We start from the raw sequence: 23,761 nt of genomic DNA, 5'->3' as shown, positions 1-23,761 counted from the left end.
GGTGCTCTTTCGACATCCGATGTTAGTCTCACATTTCGTACAGTAAATTGTATGATTTGTGGACTCGTACATCAGTTCAGGATAGGATTCAATCCAGCGTTGAACAGTCTCTTCCTTTGCTCGCCAACTCATGTTGTCTGAGCTGAGTAATCTGAAAAGAAAAAAATCGTTTAGACTATTATGTAAACATGAAGTACATGTTTATAAAAAGTTAGTCCTGTTGTATAAATAGCCATATTGTATTTATAGTCAATACTAGATAACATTACCGTTCCCGCGATATTCCGAGACTTCCGAGGCACCATAAAGTTTGCATCGAACTGTTTGTACTTTTAAACGTAAATTACGATGGCCTCTTAATTTTTCGTAGACTATAATATATATTTATCATTCAAAATATCTTTAAAAAAGCAACCTAACTATGAGCCAAATATTATTCAAATCCTATTAGCTTTTTTCTTTGTGGAGAGACCTTTAAGCATTTTAATATCCTAATCTTATTTAAAACTTTACAAGTCTTCATAGCTAAGTATTTTAAAAAAAGGGCTCGGGATCAAACCTTGTTGCCTTTTATATTTTTAATACTCTTAAGTACTATTTTGAAACAATAGAGACAAATCAAGAGAACTTAAATATGATTCAAGTATAAATCCAATATCAACGAAGTAACATTGATAGACTAAAACTATTTCTAATTGTAATTTTCTAGGTTACAATCAAACAAAACCTTACACATTTAAATATGAATGTTAGTACTTACCGATTTTCACCCAAAAATGGTCCTTTTCATAAACAAATCCAATTCAGTCACGCAAAAATCAGAAGTCCGGTATACAAGAGCCAAATTATCACAAATGTAGAGGTTCGTCAGTCCATAAAACAAGCCAAGATGTCGTCAAGATAACCAAATAAGTAACTCGAACTCACAACGTATGCACTCAATGAACCGAAGAACAGGAGTGAACAAACACCGCCGTATCACCTCATCATCCCTTTTGCAAAAAAGAGACAGAAATATGGGATTTATTGTCTCTTTCTCCCATTTACACTTTATGTTAGTACTCTTATCAGTCGTTGCCTTTGTTAAGCAAAAACAATAATAAGTACAGAAGTTTCACTCTTTTATTGTTTAGCGCATGCCGCCGCCACTTGAAAGGCAAATGCCGCCAACAAAAAAAAAGTAGAACACTGCATTCATTTCAAATTGGCATCTTATCGCTAATCGTACAAGAGTGCAATTTGCGTGCCTTTGTATTCGTACAATACATTTTCTAAGAATTTTAGTTGAGTTTGAAATAAGGAAAAATATGGCGGTCAATTAAGTTAAGTCGCGTTAAATTGCATAATAATTTAATGTAATATAACGTTTTTAAACCCTAATAATCTTTATTGTGACCAGCTCGTATCGAAATAGTAATCCCGCGCGGTTGGCATGTCCATGTTAAGATTTCGTCACGCAATCCCGCCAAATTGCACTACCTATTCCGATCACTGATCATAATAGAAATAAGTGCGTTGCTAATAGATTCTATAAGATTGTTTTAAGTTATAGCATGTAGAGTTATTACGTTATTGTTTTATAGGAAAATGAGCATTATAGAATAGCGAACAAGTATGTTTATCGTGCGTCTGCGCGTGCGCACGTCCTTGCAGCGAGGCCGCACTTAATCACCTGCGGCTTCTGCTGGTACTTGGATATTGGGAACAACATCTATTGACGGTTTTATAGTATTTTTACTGATACGGTCTTTTTACTGGTGGTAGCCTAATTGATAGAACTCTTGCCTCTCACTTTGTGGTCGCAGGTACGAATCCAGCACAGGCCTAAAGCAATGATCGTCGAATTTGTTCTCGAATTCATGTTTGGATCATAAATGCTTATCACGAGCTCAGCGGTGAAGGAAAACATCGTGAAGAAACCAGCATTCCCGGGAGATGCATTTTCGGAGGTCCTATATGGCAGTCGCATCTGTAAAAAACCGGACCTGTCAAATCGTCAGGTTAGGTAAGCGGACCCTGTGAAAAAAGTAATAACGCTAGGGGGGGGTTGTGATGAGTGGTTTCTTGCCCGAGACGGGATTAATCACTAGTTTGTTTACTATACCATAGACCATTCTCACCACCTATCACGTCAAGCTCGGTGACATGTGGGTACATAGTTCATCTTGCGATAGATATATCTCTCACTACCCCAATTGGGATAAAGTCATGAGCTTATGTAAAATGTTAATTATGTAAATGACTTTTAAATAAGACTAAGTATTCACAGAAATAACAATTAATAAGGTTTGGACACTTAATAAGACACGAGAAATCTATTAAAAACATCATAGAAAAGGAAGGGGAAGACCAAGAAGAGCTTAAGCTTACATGGAACAAATTAGAGAGAAGGCGAACGTCGTGTCTTATATGGAAGTCAAAGAATTGGCCTTTGATAGACCAGAATGGAGAATGCTACACCGACAAGAGCGTGGCTCTTAAATTAATGATGATGATAAAGTATTCTCAGTGCGCGTTGTGCCTACATATTCCATACTCGAGTATGATGTCACTGCGCATCGTGACAGATGGTCAGGTGGGCGGTTGACCGCAAGGATGTGCGCTGGTGGGGTATGGCCATAACAGTGTCGAGTATAAATAATAAAAATCTTTATACAATACAAATACACTTTATGGCACCAAAAATAAAGAAATAATTACAAAAAGACTTAACTGAGTACATGGCAAGTGGCGGCCTTATCACTTAAAGCGATTTCTTCCAGGCAACCTAAAGGTGAGGAAAAATGTAAAAGTTGAAAGATACTCTTCACAAAGGTAACATAAATTATGTAATCTTAACTAGGGTAATGATACATATTCTAGTGCCTTTGTGAGAGACTGATGTCTATACTTGGTGTGACCCTGTATGACAAATCACCAGGACCCAACCTCTTACGGATCTCCTAGATTATAACAGTAGAAATATAGGAAAGTGAAGCCAAAACAAAAATATCAAAATTGAGTGGTACACAAAAGAAGTATGTAAAGTAAACGTAAAGATTCTGTGTGTGTTTGTGTGTGTGTGTGTGTGTGTGTGTGCGTGCGTGCGTGCGTGCGGACTTGTGTGTGTGTGTGTGTGCATACGTGCGTGCGGACTTGTGTGTGTGTGTGTGTGTGTGCGTGCGTGCGGACTTGTGTGTGTGTGTGTGTGTGTGTGTGTGTGCGTGCGTGCGTGCGGACTTGTGTGTGTGTGTGTGTGCGTGCGTGCGTGCGAACTTGTGTGTGTGTGTATGTGTGTTTGTGTGTGTGTGTGTGTGCGTGCGTGCGTGCGGACTTGTGTGTGTGTGTGTGCGTGCGTGCGTGCGGACTTGTGTGTGTGTGTGTGTGTGTGCGTGCGTGCGTGCGGACTTGTGTGTGTTTGTGTGTGCATGTGTCAGTATATTATGCTGTTATTCATTCATAAATATCATCTGTCCTGTATTATTATGCTACTACATAATTGATGAGTATGTGATGGCAATTTTCTTTGTTAGAAATAAGTTTGTATATCCCGCGAAGCGTAGATGCAGTGTTTTATTTCAAGTTATACCTATCGTTGTCTTATCCGCCAAAAAGAAAAGGGACGGATGATTGACGTCTGAGGGGTTAAGAAGGCCACATCGAAGCAATTCATCTAAAAAAGGAACATTGCTATTTGACATTTGCGCATACAAATGTAAGTGCGCAATGCAAACAAATTTAACGTCAAATAGCAATATTGCCTTTTTTAGATGAATTGTTTCGATGTGGTCTTTTTAACCCGGCAGGTCTAAGTTGACCCCTTCTAAGACCCTATTTACCCCATTTTCCAGGCTGTGGCGAGCACTTCACAAGGTCTAACCGCATCGTCGGTGGTCACTCCACTGGTTTCGGCTCCCACCCCTGGCAGACGGCTCTCATCAAGTCAGGTCAGTGACTTTTTCATACTTCATATTGTAACGAGCCGTAGTAGTCCAGTTGGTAGAACGCCTGCCTCTCACTTTGTAGTAGCAGGTTCAAATTCAGCACAGGTCTCTAAACCAATTATTGTCGAATTTGTTTTCAAATTCATGTTTGGATCATAAATGATTATCACGTGCTCAGCGGTGAAGGAAAACATCGTGAGGAAACCCACATTCACATATGTGACCTAACCTGTATTGGTCTGATTTTCCCTTCGCTGGTGGGAAGGTCAGACAGGCAGTCGCTTCTGTAAAAAAGCGGACCTGTCCAATCTTCGGGTTAGGTAAGCGGACCCTGTGAAAAAACGGGATAATGCTAGAGAGATGGTGATGATGAGGCAGTCGACTGAAATCTTTTAGCGATTCAGCAGATTTTATTTATTTGTTCTAGACACAACAAAATAATTATTGCTTTACACATCTTCAACCCAAAGCGGCTCTATGATCACTCATAGTCCAAATTGGAAAAGCAATGTCAGGCACGGATAATTGCTCAATTGTAGCTTCCAAGCGTCAGTGAGTTAAGGTGGCAATGGTACACAGCAAGGGCGTCGCGCAGGTGAGGTATGTGGCAACCTCGTTGCCCACGCGCAGGTATAGTGCGAAATCGAATTAAGGATCTATCTATATCTTCTTCTCTCGTGTGGGTTGTGAGGTGGATTACCAACCTCATCAACCCTGGTGTCAGGGTTACCTATTGAGCCCACAAAGGCCCCTGACATGGCTCATGTAACGACTACTAACTTACACCAGTAAGTAGTAACCGGGATCAACCGCTTAACGTGCCTTCCGAAGCACGGATCATCTTACTTTCGGACAATCTGGTGTACAGCCTGTAATGTCCTAACCAAACAAGGGATCACAAAATATTTTTTTGTGATTGATTCCCACCGGGAATCGAACCCGGGACCTCCGGATCGTGAGCCCAATGCTCAAACCACTGGACCACGGAGGCCGTTAGGCCACTGGTACTCATACTCGCTAATACCAAAACTGGCCACAATATGATCGTATCTGCTGATGACTCGTTGGTCTGCCCACACCGATAGTCATACTAGGCGTGATAATACGTGTATTAAGCTTATCTTTTAAAAGTGGAGGTTTTTAGTCACCAAGGCCGTTGACCGGTGACATTAATTTCCCACACACACGACTTATACGGAGCGTCCAGTTTTGCACAACTCACAATTCCAAACTGAACACTCAGACTGGCATGGCCATTAATTTCGCTAATGGCTTCATTTGCTTAATACTTTTAACTAAGTCATATTTTTATTATTTATGTATGTCAAATCAAATCAAATGTATTTATTGTATAAGTAACTATAGGTCGTAGACTATAGGTAAATAAATAGCAGGCCTTATGCTAATAGTATGACATTCTGTATAGTGCGACATTCTGTATAGTGTGACATTCTGTATAGTGTGACTGCGTAGTGTGTCATTCTGTATTGTGTGTGTGTCAGATTTTTTTATCTATTTTTTTATTTACTTATGTATTTTATGCTAGTAGGTAGTTGTTTGCTTTTTGTATTGTACTTATATGTAAGTATTTATTTTATACTTGATGTTGCATCGTCCCGCACCAAATTACGATAAATGTTTCTTTTTTACCACTGATTGTGAACAAACTACATTTATTTTTATTTCAATATTTCATTTATTTTAGAAACATTTAACTGTCATCATTATCATCATCAGCCCATTAACGTCCCCACTGCTGGGGCACGGGCCTTTCCTATGGATGGATAGGGAGATCGGGCCTTAAACCATCACGCGGGCCCAGTGCGGATTGGTGGTTATAACAACTGCTAATGCGGCCGGGACCAACGGCTTAACGTGCCTTCCGAAACACGGAGGAGCTCGAGATGAAAACTTTTTTTTTGTGGGCACCCATCCTATGACCGGCCTTTGCGAAAGTTGCTTTACTTCAATAATCGCAGACCGAGCGCGTTTACCGCTGCGCCATCGAGCTCCTCCATTTAACTGTAATGGCAACCAATTGGCTGAATATACTACGTTTAGGGATCACATAAATTAAAAAAAAAAACAAGAAAATGTAAAACGTAGTGAACGATTGAGGATGCAGTAATTACGGCAATTAAGGATGTAAAGGAAATTACGTATTTGTAACATAGAAACAGCCTCCGTGGTCTAGTGTTTAGATTCTTAACCTTCTAGTCATGAAGGACCATTTTACCAAATGTTTGTCTTGCCGGGGACCACCCAGTTGGTTTACATAAATTAAGGGTTGTTTGATAAAGAAAACAAGCACAATTTTATGATTAGCACTCATTTGTTTATTATTTGGAAAAAATCTAAAAGTTACAGATTTTAATTTAATGTGATTTTTGTGACTGCATACTCTTTACTAACTTCTGAATTCTTGGTTCAGTGCTACTCAATGCTAAACGCATGTCGGCAGAGGCATCTAACCGATTTCGATGCTTGTTTTTAATAATCAGAAGCGTCGAAAACCCCTGCTCGCATAGATACGTCGATGAAAATAAAGTTAGGTAACGTATAGCAATGTCTCGAAGCTGTGGAAAAGAAATTGCTTTTTGGCTCCAATAATCTTCAAGATTTATTCCTGATTCGAATGTATCTTTTAAATTCGTGTCGTGTTGCATTTCGATCACTTCTTCTTGAATTTCATCAGAGACTTCGGAAACATTGACAATGAAAGGATTCCGGATCAGTTTCTGAATACTTTTGTCCTCGCAGTCAGGAAAATAGCGATTGAATTCACTTTTTAAATTAGACAAATGGAGCATCATGTTCTTCTGAATTTCTTCTTTAATATCTGCACCTTGTCCGTCAATAATTTGGTTCAGCGTATCAAATGCAGAAAAGTTTTTTCTTTCGACCTTATTGATCCATAGCTCGATTTTAGCAATAAACGCCCTGATTTTATCTTCATATGCAAATATGTTGCTCATGCCTTGCAACTTCAAATTTCCTGATCCTTGCAGTTGAAGGTTCAATTTATTTATTTGCGCAAAAAAGTCGACCAAATAAGCAAAACGTATTATAAATTCGGGGTCACAGAACTGATCTAGCAACTCTTTGTTTTCCTTGTTAGTTAAGAATATTTTTACTTCGTCTCTTAGTTCGTATAACCTCGACAGCATGTTTCCTTTCGAAAGCCAACGAACTTCTGTATGGAAAAGCAGAGTTTCGTGTTCAGAGTTCATGTCAGAACACAACTGTTTGAATAGACGAGTATTGAGTGCGCTCTTTTTAATGAAGTTAACTACTTTTATAGCTGTTTTCAGAGCCATAGTAAAACATTCCGGGAGCGTTTTAGCAGCCAATGCTTGACGGTGAATAACGCAGTGTGTCGTAATTGCGGATGGATTTTTGGTTTTTATCAATGCTGCAAGACCAGAGCGAGTACCAAGCATAGCAGGAGCACCGTCAGTACAAAACCCGGCAAGCCTTTCCCACATAAGTCCATGTTCCTCCATGTATTGACTTATTGCATTCATAACATCTGCACCTTGCGACGTCGTTTTAAGTTCTTGAGAAAATAATAACTCTTCTTTAAACATTGTATTGTCCTCCAAAAATCGAATAAATACAAGTAATTGACAGCATTGCGAAACATCGGTAGACTCATCACATTGTAATGCAAAATAAGGGCTGTTTTTAATCTTGCCAATAACTTGGTCTTCAATATCAGTTGACATTTTTTGAATGCGCGACTTAACTGTGTCATTAGAAAGCGGTATTTCACGAATTTTCTTTTGAGCTTCCGCGCCTAAAATCTCTTCTGCAACTTTGAGCATACAGGGCTTTATTAAAGATTCGCCAATTGTGTGTGCTTTTTTCGATTTGGCAATCAATTTTGAAACTTCAAATGACGCTGATAATGTTTTTTCAGATGTTGCATAACTTGTTCCACTGGGTCCAAGTTTCATTTTTTTAAGATTTGTTAGTTTGCCTTCAAAGAATTCTCGCGAACGGTTACAAAACTTCGGATGCACGGTTTTCAAATGACGTTCCAACTTTGCCGGTTTTAAAGCGTCGTTAGCAAGAACAGTTGCACATAAAACGCATTGCGGTCTAAGCTCTCCATTAATTTCTATTGAAGTAAAACCCAGCTTAATATAGTCGTCGTCATATTTTCGTTTAGGTGGCATTTTTCTGAAAACGAAGTTTTAGTGATAATATGGACTGGACATGTATAAGATAATAAAAATGTGTTGTTTCGACAAGCTTTTATTGAGGGCCAGCTGCCGGAATTACGGTTAAAGTATCTTATCTACTGCTCAAGACGTATCAAATGAGCCCAAATACGATGACGGTATTATTAGGTATATTATTATATTTACATATACATCATACTCTGCTCAATTATACCAAACAATTGCATTGTCACCGAAATTACATAATTATGTATTCCCAACTTTGCCTCAATTGGTTGAGAATAACTGCTTTGAAATATTAAGTTGTAAGTTACCCGAACAAACAAACCTACCTACATACAAACAATGCAAGTCAAATAAGGCTCGTTTTTAACTGCTCGCTAAAACCTAACCAGTCAAAAAATACTAAATTGTGCATTATTTTCCGTTTTATAAAAATAATTAAAAACTTCGTACACAGTCCCTAATAAAAGAAACCTATCAGATTTATAATGTGACGAAAATAAAGTAAAATTAGTAATCCTCAATAGCTAGTTGTGTGACATAAACCAAACAAATAATATTTATTTTACTTACCTACTACGTAGTGTTTATATCTGTAGTAATTTACTATAACTAATTCGTAGACTAAGGATATTTGCGTTTTGTTTCCTCACTTAAAAATTAAATCAAGTACAGTAGGTACTCGTCACTCTCTCAAGGCCACGTTATAAATTCCTACCGCTTATTACATCGTCGAATTACAAGTGACGAATGACGATCGACAACCCGCGCCGCTAAAACAAAGAACGAATGGAACGGAACCGCCACCCCCCCGCCCTCGTGCACCGCGTTTCGCCTTCGGACTCGTGCCGCGCGCGGCTCGCGTTGTTTCGATTCATTACGTCACGTCACATATTATTAGGATGTCTTCGCGGACCACTTGGAATGCCTCCAGGGACCACCTGTGGTCCGCGGACCACTGGTTAAGAACCACTGGTTTAGAGCGTCGGGCTCACGATCTGGAGGTCCGGTTTCAATTCTCGATGGGGACACTGTCGAAAATCACTTCGTGAGACTGTTCTTTGTTTGGCTAGGACATTACTGGCTGAATCAGCTGGTTGTCCGAAAAAGTAATATGTATCCGTGCTTCGGAAGGTACGCTAAGCTGGTCCCGAGCTACTAGTCCAAATTCATCCACCACACCGCAGTGGAGCATCATGGTGGAGTATGCTTCATACTTCCTTTGGTTGATTAAGGGGAGGCCTGTGCCCAGCAGTATTACTGTTATAGAGGTATATAGGCTGTTTATGTTATTATTATTATTATTTATTTATTATTATTAAGCCTTAAGTATAAAATTAGTTTAAATGCAATGTCCTGCATGTATGGATAAATAGTATATAATAAATAATATAAGATAATTCCTATATGCCTACCTAGTATTAAACAGAACGCATAGTTGTACGGTCACGAGCATTAATATGTATACACTTTGGTACCATGTCACATTAACTTTTTTGACAAATTGAACTGTAACTCTCACTAAATGTCAAATATGTTAGTGCGACAGGGTCCTAGAGTGGGTACATTATATTGCTCATGACTGTACAATGGTGCTAATTCCTGCAGAAGCGATCTAATTTTATTTTAAGTTATATCTGTCATTTTCTTATCTGCCGAAAAGGAAATCAACAGGCATAAAATTTATGGAATACACGTAAATTTTAAGCAGAAATCTAAAACAACCGTCTAAAAATTTTACATCGGCCAATAACCCGACAGAATTAAATAGACAGCATGTCAAACGGATTACATACCAGCGAGATGCCTATTTTATTCACACGGGTTACCTATTCATTCATTTTAAAATTAACTTGTTGGCAATCATCCATCCCTTTCCTTTTCGGTGGATAAGAAAATGACAGGTATAACTTAAATTAAAATTAAGAGGTGTCTGCAGGAATCGGGGCCAATTAGTGATTATATTTCAATATAGATAAAGTTTAACAATAACTGCAAGTGAATTGCTTTGATGTGGCTTTTTAACCCCCCTGTATGGTTTTGTCATATTTCTACCTCAAAAAATATTCTTCTTATGGCGTGAAGGTAATAAAGGATATGTAATCGCCATGTAGGAGTGACCAGCCTACACGAAATATTGCTTTTAACAGTTCGTACTAATTATGCTAACCTATGATTCACATCACATTCGAATATGTCTTATTTAGTTATCTTTAAATGGTGATTTCGTATTAGTGTGATTTGGCAACCATTTTGAAAGTTGTTTCGACTTTTGTATATGAGATGCTATGATTCAATTTACAATCGAAGAAAATATTTTTTTAATTTATTGTAATACATACATACATACATAAACTCACGCCCGTAATCCCAAATGGGGTGGGCAGAGCCACAAGTAATCAAAGACAACTTGCAGCCACTGTTGATACGAAGTCCTAAGATGGATATGATGAACCTTATGGTGATAAGGGATCAGCCTATCGCCCATAACATCAGTCCATCATGTTAGAGGACGCAATCCCTCTGTCGGTTTTTACGACATGCCCGGGAAGACAAGCAGCTGAACGTGTTCTATGTTTTTTATTTGCTCCCAGAACAGCATAGAAGCAATAATAATGATGATTATTGTAATAATTTCCATATTATTATTTTTTTCACCTCATTGTTAAATTATATAAAAATACATAAGTATAATAATTGTATTAGAACTCCTCTCAACTCAAGAATATACATTACTGTTCTCACAAACAAAAATAGTTACAAATATAAGTAAATAAACATTTAAATAAGAAGTTGTCTGGGTCTGGGTTAACTCTGGTAAACTTGAAGGAAATAGGAAGGGTTTATAATTTTTGTATTGTTTGTAGGTTTTCTAGATCTCCAAGTAGTGGCAAAAAGGTGTAGAGCTCATTTAGTTTCATTTGTCTATGACAAAAATAATAATTTCGGTCACCGAATGGTGTGGCTATACTTACGCCACCTATTCAAATTCAAATTCAAAAATATCTTTATTCAGTAGGTAACATAGTTACACTTTGTAGCCGAAACGTATACTGGGTGTTAGTGACATCGTAACGAATACTGAGGGGGTTGATTCAGACCATGATTCTGAGTTAAAATCAAGTGGAATTTTCCGTCGCAAAATTCATGTTTTTTTTTTAGTTTTTTTAAATTATTTTCAATTCTATACTTTTGCGATGGAAAATTCCACTTGATATTAACTCAGAATAATCAGATGAATCATCCCTCTCAGTATTCGTTACGATGACACTTACACCCCGTACAAGTACATACGGTAGCCATATAAGTAGGTATGGGTGTTAGTGACACCGTAACGAATACTGAGGGGGATGGTTCAGACCATGATTCTGAGTTGATATCAAGTGGAATTTCGTGTCAAAAAATTCATGAAAATTTTTCTTTTCTTTTTAATTATGTTTCCAATCCATACTTTTGCGACGGAAATTTCTACTTGATATCAACTCAGAATCATGGCCTGAACCACCCCTCAAAGTTTTCGTTACGATGTCACTAACACCCTGTATAGCGAGGGTCCCAACACCCTTAAAATTACTTGCCCGGAAAAATGAAGAGCGCTAAGGGCTCTCATCGAGAACAAAATTTAAGAGAATATGCTTGAAGGTGGCCAGTTGGACGCGAACCTCGGCTCAGGGCGTGGTCTGAGAGGCTGAATGAGGAAAATCGTAACCCAAATTTGGAACATCTCTGTTACACGATCCTATCAATCAACAAACAAATGCAATCTAAAACATAAATAGGTATACAATAAGTAAATAATTAATAGCCTAACGTAATGACTAATGAAACCGATTGTCTATCGATATCGATTCATCCACACGCGTTAATCGATTCTAAACATATCGATTAGATGCTTGCGTAAGACACCCACACAGAAACATCGCAATATCATACAAATAAACATACATACACATAATATTCTTACAACATTCTATGTCCAATATTTGATGGTAAATTGATTCCTAAATGACTTCTATTGCAGACATATATTTTCGCGTGTGAACATTGAGTTTTGAAATGCTATAAGTGCGAAAACTTATGGAATGTGTTCGTAATGAGGCTTAAAGACGGGATTTTTTTGTTAAATATAATATCCTTTACGAGATTGGAAATTGGATTGTTTTTTTGGAGATTGGATTGGATTGGAATATGTAATAGCCTCCTCTCTTCTCCGTTTTTTTTGACGTGACTTATTGTAAATTTGCCGCAGATGGCATTAACTACTTGGCCGGATAAATGGGGAGCACTGAAGGCTCTCGCCCGGTACAACGTTTAAGACAACAGGCCTGAGGGTGCCCAGTTGGAGGCGAAGCTCGGGTCAGGGCGTTGCCTGAGAACGGTAGTTACTTAAATTACTGAATTGTATAACAAAATTTTATGTTTATTTAAGAACGTCTAGGGCCCTGTGCCGAGGTTTTTCTCGCAGCTTCTTTTCCCCGGCTATACAGGTTGTGAGAAGCTGCAGTAGTTTTAGGCCGATGAGACGTTCGTTATGTAAAAAATACGATTCAAAGTGTACCTAACTACTGATTAAAGATAATTGAATTTGAAAAAAATCTTCTTGTAAAAACAACCTCCGTGGTCTAGTGGTTAGAGCGTTAGGCTCACGATCTGGAGGTCCGGGTTCGATTCCCGATGGGGACACTGTCGAAATCACTGTGTGAGGCTGTCCTTTGCTTGGTAAGGACATTTCAGGCTTGAATCACCTGATTGTCCGAAAAAGATGATTCCGTGCTTCGGAGGGCACGTTAAGCCATTGGTCCCGGCTATTAGCCGTAAAAACACCTCCACCAACCCTCATTGGAGCAGCGTGTCCGGTTGATTGAGGGGAGGCCTATGCCCAGCAGTGGGGCGTATATAGGTTGTTTATGTATGTTATGTTATGTTGAAAAAATACTAAAATGTAGTGAGTATAAGTTTGCCGTTTGATAGTTAAGATACCAATTACCCACTTCAATATGACTGTATTATAATACTGTATACTGTATTATAAGTCAGTACTCAGTACTCCAAGGTCTACGCCCTCCGCCACCCACGTGGTGACGTCATAGCCTATCTAGCCGGAACTACACCTTGTATAGTTAATTACTATAATTATATTCCTTTACACGGCACTATAAGTGTCCAGCTTTTGCGTAAAACTACAATTTATTCTTAAGAATAAGAAAATCAATCGAAGGTGTGTGTTGTCTAAGTATTGTCTGTCGAAGCAATGACTTGTCGATCTATATGTTTTTGGAGTTCGCTACGTGTCGAAGTAATGTACTGTCGAAATTCAGTCCGCAAATGCGTTCCTACTTATTATCTATGGCATTATACCTTTTTTTATTAAATTTGACGACTTCAATATAGTTTAACATAAGATAAGGCGATTGTATTCTAGTGATTTATGATCTACTCAACCCGATTAGGATAATTAACGTGAATGAAAAACATTTATTAGTAATCTGTTAAGTAATTAAAAACAAAATCTTGGCATTGGCTTAATTTGTTGTTTGTTGGTAAATAAAATGCTTATTGCGATTAAGCCTTCGATTATTAGAAATTGCTAATTATCGTAATTATGTTAAATAACTATTAAATAAGACAACTCAGTCAAGGTCTTAGTTAATATAAGTTTGATTAACCAGTAAACATAGAATTAAGTATCTAAATAGAATTAAAATTATAACTACTTAATTACACATTTAACTGTGATTCGTTATGTGGCACGTTAAGGCATCGTCCAAACTTCTCTCCCAATTTGTCTTAACTAGGGATCACAAAGTGATTTTTGTAATATGTCCCCACCCGGATACGAACCCGGGAACTTGAGATCTACACACCAACTCTCTAACCATTAATGGAAGCCGATTTTATCAAATGAAGTAAATGGGTGAAATTTACTTATCTCTTCTTAATTGTTTATTTACAACAATTTAAATCAATGTTGAGATTTCGTTAATTACTTCGATAAAAACCCTTCGAAGGTCGAGTGGTAATGATATGGTCATTTAAATGTTGAGGTATGAACGTGTTTTTGTATTGAGTTTCTCAATATTTCGTCATTTTTGTATGGAAATTCCTAGTCCCTTAAAATAAAAAATAAAGTTCATAGAACTAACCTAGGCGCCTACATAATCCGGTTTCTAGAATATTGTTGAAGAACAACGAATTAAATAACAATGATGTGGACATACACAACGTTTCATTTAACGATTTATTTATTCAAAAAAATATCAAATCAAATCAAATATACTTTATTGCACGAAACTAAAATTTCAGCAATCAGACATAACACATGAATACAGAAAAAAAAATGAAAATATCCCACACCACTAGTATATTTATGTAATTATATTATTATTATTATATTGTTATTTCATAATTATTGTTAGATACATGATTGACATTTAAATTATCAATTTTATTTTGTTTAACTATTTGCATGTTATAATTTGAATAACTAAATTAATTATATAAAAATTAATTTTTATTTTTATTTAATTTTTTTTAAAACAGAATATTTTTGAAAGAAAACAAAAACGTTTATTGTTCAATATTACTAACTAAATAATTAAGTTTTCTTTGGAAATCAGCATAATCAAAACAAAAAGTATAACTCAAGGAGATTCGCCCAATCCCGTCAATGTCGAATTATGTTCGCTCGTCATATTATGCTTCGGGATTGATCCCTGGAGATCACGTCTACGTGATCTCCAGGGGTATATTTGATTTGATCCCGCAAGATCGGTATTGCATTCTCTATTTTCACCATAAGGGTCGTTATATCCATCATAGGGCTTCATATCAACAGTGGAGTTGTCATCTTGTGGCTCAGCTCACCCTATTAGGGATTACTTTTTAACGCCGTGTTAAGTTCTCTGTCTTATCTCTAATGTACCTAATGTAGTTTTTTTGAAAGTGTCTTGTTATAAGTAGTTTTGTGTTGAATGACACTTGGCCGGACAAATGGTGGACGCTGAGAGCTTTCACAAAGAGTCATAATGCAAAATAATAGTTAAAGTAAATAGGTAAAGCTTTAATTAAGTAACAAAGCTTTTTAAACAATTTAAAAATAAAATAACAATAACAACACTCACCTTTTAAATAAATCCTTAATATAAAATCCTACTGACTCGAGGTGACACCACACACATTAAAAAAAAACTAAAAAAAATACACAACACTGGTCCTTTTGCGCTGGCACATTAAAACCACATTCCTTTGCCGCACAACAAAATTAAAAAAGTTCACATCCTTGGACTGTTGGACGGTACAGCCATAATGCTTTTTGAAATTCGAATTTTAAAAACCACTTTTTTAAAATGTACAAAATTAGAACGCACTGTTTTTAATTTATAATTTACTTGTTATAATTTTTTGCCGTGAAATCGTAGTTTTTGGCCAGTCGTTTTAATGTTTGTGTTCGTTGTCGATTTGTTTCGTTGCGTGTATCATGGCGGCGCGTGCGCCGTCGCGTCGCAGACTGGCCTGTTGCGTTTGTGCTGAGTTGCCAGGTATTGACTGTTCATTTGAAGGAAAAAAAACGATAGAGTCGAATAGCATTTTTGATCGCTTTGACTTTGTATGGAATTAGATGTTAGTATGAATGGATGACGTGTTAAAAGTAAAGATCAAAATAAAAATTGCATTAAGAAGTTTTATATTACATAAGATCACGCTTATTTCCCGTTGGGGTAGGCAGAGACTACGGAACTCCACTTACTACGATCTTGACAAACCGCCTTCGCTCCACTCTTAACAAAGACTTCATATTCGTCGCAGAAACTTAGTATTCATATCGCCTTTATAGCTGCCCACCCCGCAAAGAATAAGCTGTAATTGATATTTTTTTGTAAGTATTAAATTCTATTTTTTCTGAGGTTTCTTTGGATAAAACTAAACTTCCATATTCTTGGGAATATGACGTGAAATAAATAACGCTTTTAATCACTCATACAAAAGACATCAACGCGTCTTCGATCGCATAACTTAGTTATTAAAATGTAGAGTTTTTTTAATTAGTGTTCAAGTTAATATTGCCTTAATTTGACTTTTATTGGACACCCTCCACTCACTAATGCTATAATTTTTATTTAACTTGTATTTTTTTTTCTTTCCACTGATTAAAAAGACCTGCCAATTTACGAGTAAAAATATATTTTTTATCGCAAAGGGTAGTCAATAATAAATGATAATAATAATATTATTATGTTACTATAAATTGTACATAACTCGCTAATGTAGATGGTTTTCTACATAATCGTGTAAATTTTCCATAGACTAGCAACATTATGCCGAAGGCAGTTCTCAATGGTTTCAATACAAAAGGCCGTATGTACGCTATTCGTTGCCTCATTCTCTACCTAAAGATAATTACATGCGGTGATGTCAGAACGGCTTCTATTAAGTTAGTTTCGTTTATATTGATACATTGCTGTTGTACATTACCTACTATCTAATAGTCAGAACTCCGATACCGGCCGCGCCGGTGTGGTCGACAATTTCCCTATTTCATTGCCTATCGCTATCGACCCACTAAGTAGATTAGTTCTTTCAAATATTATCTTCCCAAACGTCGCGCGACGCCCTGAGCCGATGTTCGCGCCCAACTGGGCACCTTCAGGTCTACTGATTTTCTTTCATAACTTAAAATCTACAAGAGGTAGCCTAAGGTAGCCTGAAAAATGCAGTCACATTGGTCCTGTGGTATATCGGCTTGCTTCTTAAACGGGGAACGCCGATTTTTTTTTTATTGGTACCGGATTTGCACCAATGAATTTTTAATTTACCTATCTTAAATGTGTATGTGCAATTATCACTAACACAGTTAGACACAGTTAGTGTTGGTCTAACAGGAAGTTCCGTGAGGTGTGGGCACTTAGTTCATCTTGCGATGGATGTACCTCTGACTACCCCAATAGAGATATAGTCGTGAGCTTTTGTTATGTTTCCATCGATTAGTCTAAATTTTCCCTGAAATGCATTCCAGAAGTATGTGGCCTAACCTGTATTGGTCTGGTCTTCCCTACGGGGGTTGGGAGGTCAGACAGGCAGTCGCTTCTGTAAAAAACCGGACTTGTCCAATCTTCTAGGCTAGGGAGATGGTTATTTAAGGGTGGTATTAATAAACTAATCTCAGCTTCGAGACTGCCCTCAAGATCATGTTAATGTGACAGTTCTCATATAAAACAGTGACTTGAGCATGATCTTGAGGGCAGTCTCAGCTGAGATTAGTTTATTAATACCAACCTTAGTGTGTCTGTCTGTATTAGAATCATAGCCAAGGATACAGGAACGTAAACATTCATAGTCTTACTTCACACATAACGGGAAAAGCCATAGCATCGAGAAATAACCGAACGACACACGAAACTGGTTTCGAAAGGAATTGTCGTCATAAAAGTAACTTTTTATAGTTTTTTATAACGGCCTCCGTGGTCCAGTGGTTGAGCGTTGGACTCATGATCCGGAGGCCCCGGGTACGAATCCCGGTGGGGACAAATCACAAAAATCACTTTGTGATCCCTAGTTTGGTTAGGACATTACAGGCTGATCACCTGATTGTGCGAAAGTAAGACGATCCGTGCTTCGGAAGGCACGTTAAGCCGTTGATCCCGGTTACTACTTACTGATGTAAGTGAGTAATCGTTACATAGCCCATGTGAGGGGCCTTTGGCGGCTCTATAATAACCCTGACACTATGGTTGATGAGGCTGGTATTCCACCTTACAACCCACACGATAAGAAGACGGATGCATTTTTATAATAATCGAAATTTATTGTCTATTTATTACATTATATCGAGTATCTTTTTTATAAATAATAACAAATTAAAAATAATTACAACTTACAATTTAACATTTACAAATTCTAAAAAAAGATAAAATATGGTCCCAAAGGACCATTGTCCAAACTTACAATAGCTTATAATACTTACTAAATTATAAATAATTATTTAACTTACAATTATTTATTTACAAAAATACTTTAACGGGATCCATTGGGGTTAATACATATATTATTATTATATTTTTTACGTGATTTAATGTGGGTTGACCTCATTAACTACTTGGCCGGATAAATTGGGAGCATTGAGAGCCCCGTATATAAGAATTACTTAGTAATATTAGTAAGTATAAAAAAATAAGCCAACAAGGGAGTTAAAAGGGCCACATAGAAGCAATCCATCTAAAAAGCAATTTATTTATTTATTTACATAGAAATACCAACAGTACACATATTGTAAAGTTACAAAATTCAAGTCTTAAGGTGATGCGTTTCAGTCTGCTAGGTAACGCTGCGTCAACAGATGGCGTTACTTCTGCAGTTTTCATATTTTTTTCCATTTATTCGTTTAGTGTTGAGTTCTGACCCAGTGAAATGTTAGGTGGCGAAATCTTACATACATTATCTTTAAGTTAAGCTACAATTTTGAAGTATTTACTGCAGATATCATATTGAAACATTGCATCAAAAGTTGGTGTCATTTCAATTTGTGTACAAACACGAAGCTGTCACACACACATGCGAACTAGGTTAGCTATTAAAAGAGATGCATAATTTGAAGTCTACTTCTAACTTCTAAATGGCGCATTTGGTAAAGCAGTCGCCGCCATTCTTAAGTTTCACGGTTCAAACCCAAGTGCATGTTTTAATTGTTTTTACTTTTTATATTTTTTTTACAATTGAATTTGGCGAACCCGTCTATTTATTACGGAATTTTCAAAAGGTATCACTTTTACCAATAATATTATAATTATACAATAATGTACTTTGCACTAAAGTACCTTCCGTAATTTCCGTATTTTTTATTTTGTAAAATTCTAACAGGCATTAATCGCATCAGTGAACATGCGGCTAACTAAAAAACTACTGAACGGATTTTCATACGGTTTTCACCAATGAGTAGAGTGATTCATGGGCGTGCTTTAGGGTATATAATTTATACAAGTATTTTTTTTTTGTATAAAATGGTTCAAAAATGATGATGAATGTCAAACATAATTATCGTTACAAATATAGCCGACTTGGAGCTTTCGGCGAAAACGCTGCCTGAGCCCATTGAGATATAACAAAACAACGTATGGTTGAATTGTTCCTTTTTTGTAGGTCTACCGAAAAGTCCACAATATGTCATAATAAAATAAGCGAATATAAAAGTAAGTTGCCAATGCAAACAGATGTCAAATAGCAATATTGCTTTCTTAGATGAATTGCTTTGATGTAGCATTTTCAACTACCCTGGTCGTTCTGTTTAATAGCAGGGACTATGACCCGCGCGTTATCGGTCCGACGTTATATGAGCAACTACCCACTAGTATTAAAAATGTGTTATATGACGTATCATTCGGTCACCGTCTAAAAAACCTTTTGTTGGATATTCTGTTGACGATTTTATGAAAAAAATACATTTTATTGTATTTTATTGTAATTACTTGAATGTAATTTTATTTTATACATAATTACTTTATTACTCTTATTAGTATTAGCCATGACATTGTAATTAATTTATTATATTTTGACATTTTGATTTAATTTATTATCTTCTTTGTTGACATTCTTTTATTATCATTTTCGACGATCATATTTATGTTGTTACCGTTTTATATTGTATCTAAAATGTGTTGTATAACTAAATGTGATATAAATGAAATGTTCGTTATGTATAAATTGACGATTCAAAGTGTAACTATGTTACCAACTGAATAAAGATATTTTTGAATTTGAATTTGATCTAATCTATGATTTCATAATCCACCCAGTTTTGTAGTTTCTTACCCCGGTGGGAAATACACGTCTATTTAGGTTTACTGACAGTACATTTAGACGGCGAGTCCATTCTCGCGCCATCTGCGCACGTCAATTCAGCAGTGGTCTGAATATTTCTAGACGTTAATAGGAACACTAATCTATTCAAGCACCTTTTGAACTCATATATGATATGAATTAGGTCTTTAGGTGGGTTATTCTGCCTAATTCGAAGTCTAGCGGACAATATTTTACCGTAAGTATTAATATACTCCTGTACCCTTTGAATCTGGTACGCAATTGTTATAATTTTTGCCCCCTTTTTCGCTCGTGGTTCGATATCTCTTTGACCTTTGTGTTCGTCGTTTTTAGTGACTGTACATGTGTATGGTGATGTCATCTTTTCGCCATCTTTACACACAAAAGTACCAGTAAAAGTGCTATCTCTAGGAGTTAAAAAGAACACCAGCCTGTTTAAGCGCTTTTTAAACTCATTTATGATATTTGCCAAGCTTTTCGGTGGATGTCTCTGTCTGACTCGAAGTCTAGAAGATAACGTGTTGCCGTATTTATCAATGTATTCTTGGACTTTTTGAATCTGGTAAGCCAAGTTTATGAAGATTAATTTCTTTTTTGTGACCGGTGTGAGCGTGGTGCTTTCTGTTGTTTGAGAATCAGGGAAGGAATTATTTGTTGTTTTATTGGTTGAGTCCGTTGACTCAGAACTTTTTGTTGTTTTAATGGACGAGTTTGTGGGCATGAAACTCTTTGTTGTCTTAACAATAGGCGTGGAACTTTCTGTTGTTTTAATTGATGGTATAGTAGGCAAGAAACTCCTTGTTGTTTTAGTAGATGAGTCAGTGAGCGTGGTAATCTTTGTTGTTTGAGCAGTAGGAAGGGAACTCTCTGTTGTTTTAGTTGATGGCTTAGTAGACCAGAAACTCTTTGTTGTTTTAGTAGATGAGTCTAAGGGCGTTGAACTCTTTGTTGTCTGAGCGGTAGGTTTGAAACTATTTGTTGTTTTAGTGGATAAATCAGTGGGCTTATTTCTTTTTGTTGTTTGAGCAGCAGGCACGGATCTCTCTGTTGTTTTAGTTGATGGCTTAGTAGGCCAGAAAGTCTTTGTTGTTTTAGCAGATGAGTTTGCGGGCACGAAACTTTTTGTTGTCTTAGCAGTAGGAATGGAACTGTTTGTTGTTTTAGTTGATAGTTTAGTAGGCAAGAAACTCTTTGTTGTTTTAGTGGATGAGCCAGTGGGCACAAAAGTCTCTGTTGTCTTAGCAGTAGACACGGGACGCATTGTTGATACAGTGTATGAGTCTGTAGGCAAAGAACTCTCTGTTGTTATTGTGGATGGCTCAATAGGCACGGAACTCTTTGTTGTGTTAGCGGTAGGAAAGAAATTCCTTGTAGTTTTAGTCGATAAATCAGTGTGCGTCCCTTTTGTAGTCTGAGTAGTTGTTAGAGTGGATAAGTCAATGGTCATAGAACTGTCTGATGTGGTTGAACTGTCTGTTGGTACAGTAGATGGTACAATATATATTGAGCTCTTTGTTGTTACAGTGTATGAGTCAGTAAGCTTGGAGCTCTCTATTATAGTAGTGGATGGCTCAGTAGGTACGAAGATTTCTGTTGTAACAGTGGATGAGTTGCTCATAGTATTTTCTGTTACAACATTGGACGGTCCAGTAGGCACAGAACTCTCTGTTGTTATAATGGATGGCTCAGTAGGCACGGAAATCTCTTTTGTTTCAGTCGATGGTCTAGAGGGCACGGAACTATTTGTTGTGTTAACGGTAGGCAAGAAATCCCTTGTGGTTTTAGTCGATGAATCAGTGTGCGTCCCTTTTGTAGTCTGAGTAGTCGTTAGAGTGGATGAATCAGAGGTCATAGAACTGTCTGTTGTTATTTTGGATGGCTCAGCAGGCCCGGAGCTCTTTGTTATTACGGTGTGTGAAGAACTGTCTGTTGGTAAAGTAGATGGTGCAATAGATACTGAGCTCTTTGTTGTTACTGTGTATGAGTCAGTAAGCTTGGAGCTCTCTGTTATAGCAGTGGATGGCGCCGTAGGTAAGAAGCTTTCTGTTGTAACAGTGGATGAGTCAATGTTCATAGTACTGTCTGTTGTAACATTGGATGGGCCAGTAGGCATGGAACTCTCTGTTATTACGGTGTGTGAAGAACTGTCTGTTGGTACAGTAGATAGTGCAATAGACACTGAGCGCTTTGTTGTTACAGTGTATGAGTCAGTAAGATTAGAGCTCACTGTTATACCAGTAGATGGCCCGGTAGGCAAGAAACTCTCTGCTGTAACAGTGGATGAGTCAGTAGTCATAGAACTGACTGTTGTTACATTAGACGTCACAGCAGACACGGAACTCTCTGTTGTTAAAGTGGATGGCTTAATAGGCATGAAACTCTCTGTTGTTACAGAAGACTTTTCAGTAAGATTGGAGCTCACTGTTATACCAGTGGATGGCGCAGTAGGTAAGAAGCTCTGTGCTGTACCAGTGGATGAGTCAGTAGTCATAGAACTGTCTGTTGTTACATTGGACGTCACAGCAGGCACGGAACTCTCTGTTGTTAAAGTGGATGGCTTAATAGGCATGAAACTCTCTGTTGTTACAGTAGACTTTTCAGTAAGATTGGAGCTCACTGTTATACCAGTGGATGGCGCAGTAGGTAAGAAGCTCTGTGCTGTACCAGTGGATGAGTAAGTAGTCATAGAACTGTCTGTTGTTACATTGGACGTCACAGCAGGCACGGAACTCTCTGTTGTTAAAGTGGATGGCTTAATAGGCATGAAACTCTCTGTTGTTACAGTAGACTTTTCAGTAAGATTGGAGCTCACTGTTATACCAGTGGATGGCGCAGTAGGCAAGAAGCTCTGTGCTGTACCAATGGATGAGTAAGTAGTCATAGAACTGTCTGTTGTTACATTGGACGTCACAGCAGGCACGGAACTCTCTGTTGTTAAAGTGGATGGCTTAATAGGCATGAAACTCTCTGTTGTTACAGAATACTTTTCAGTAAGATTGGAGCTCACTGTTATACCAGTGGATGGCGCAGTAGGCAAGAAGCTCTGTGCTGTACCAGTGGATGAGCCAGTAGTCATAGAACTGACTGTTGTAACATTGGACGTCACAGCAGGCACGGAACTCTCTGTTGTTAAAGTGGATGGCTTAATAGGCATGAAACTCTCTGTTGTTACAGAAGACTTTTCAGTAAGATTGGAGCTCACTGTTATACCAGTGGATGGCGCAGTAGGCAAGAAGCTCTGTGCTGTACTAGTGGATGAGTCAGTAGTCATAGAACTGTCTGTTGTTACATTGGACGTCACAGCAGGCACGGAACTCTCTGTTGTTAAAGTGGATGTCTTAATAGGCATGAAACTCTCTGTTGTTACAGAAGACTTTTCAATAAGATTGGAGGTCACTGTTATACCAGTGGATGGCGCAGTAGGCAAGAAGCTCTGTGCTGTACCAGTGGATGAGTAAGTAGTCATAGAACTGTCTGTTGTTACATTGGACGTCACAGCAGGCACGGAACTCTCTGTTGTTACAGTAGACTTTTCAGTAAGATTGGAGCTCACTGTTATACCAGTGGATGGCGCAGTAGGTAAGAAGCTCTGTGCTGTACCAGTGGATGAGTAAGTCGTCATAGAACTGTATGTTGTTACATTGGACGTCACAGCAGGCACGGAACTCTCTGTAGTTAAAGTGGATGGCTTAATAGGCATGAAACTCTCTGTTGTTACAGTAGACTTTTCAGTAAGATTGGAGCTCACTGTTATACCAGTGGATGGCGCAGTAGGCAAGAAGCTCTGTGCTGTACCAGTGGATGAGTCAGTAGTCATAGAACTGTCTGTTGTTACATTGG

The 23,761-nt window shown here is 37.6% G+C and overlaps 2 protein-coding genes across 2 annotated transcripts in view; both read right to left on the bottom strand.

Annotated features, from left to right (window-relative positions):
• LOC126378444 (cuticlin-4) overlaps positions 1–15,638 on the bottom strand; it is a 71,574-nt gene extending 55,936 nt beyond the window's left edge. Inside the window, exon 1 of the mRNA XM_050026810.1 lies at positions 15,232–15,638. The gene's annotated coding sequence lies outside the window, so the exon portion shown is untranslated. The remainder of the gene's footprint in view (positions 1–15,231) is intronic.
• Positions 6,142–8,867, bottom strand: LOC126378396 (SCAN domain-containing protein 3-like). The gene is made up of 2 exons (XM_050026723.1): positions 8,684–8,867; positions 6,142–8,105 (listed from the first exon to the last, which is right to left on the bottom strand). The coding sequence occupies exon 2, from the start codon at positions 8,099–8,101 to the stop codon at positions 6,299–6,301; it is 1,803 nt and encodes a 600-aa protein (XP_049882680.1). The 5' UTR covers positions 8,102–8,105; positions 8,684–8,867; the 3' UTR covers positions 6,142–6,298.
• Positions 15,639–23,761: the final 8,123 nt, after the last annotated feature.

This window comes from Pectinophora gossypiella, chromosome 26 (genome assembly GCF_024362695.1).
Source record: "Pectinophora gossypiella chromosome 26, ilPecGoss1.1, whole genome shotgun sequence".
Lineage (NCBI taxonomy): Eukaryota > Metazoa > Arthropoda > Insecta > Lepidoptera > Gelechiidae > Pectinophora > Pectinophora gossypiella.
Note: the sequence above shows the minus strand (reverse complement) of the source record. Positions and strands in the feature narration are given on the sequence as shown.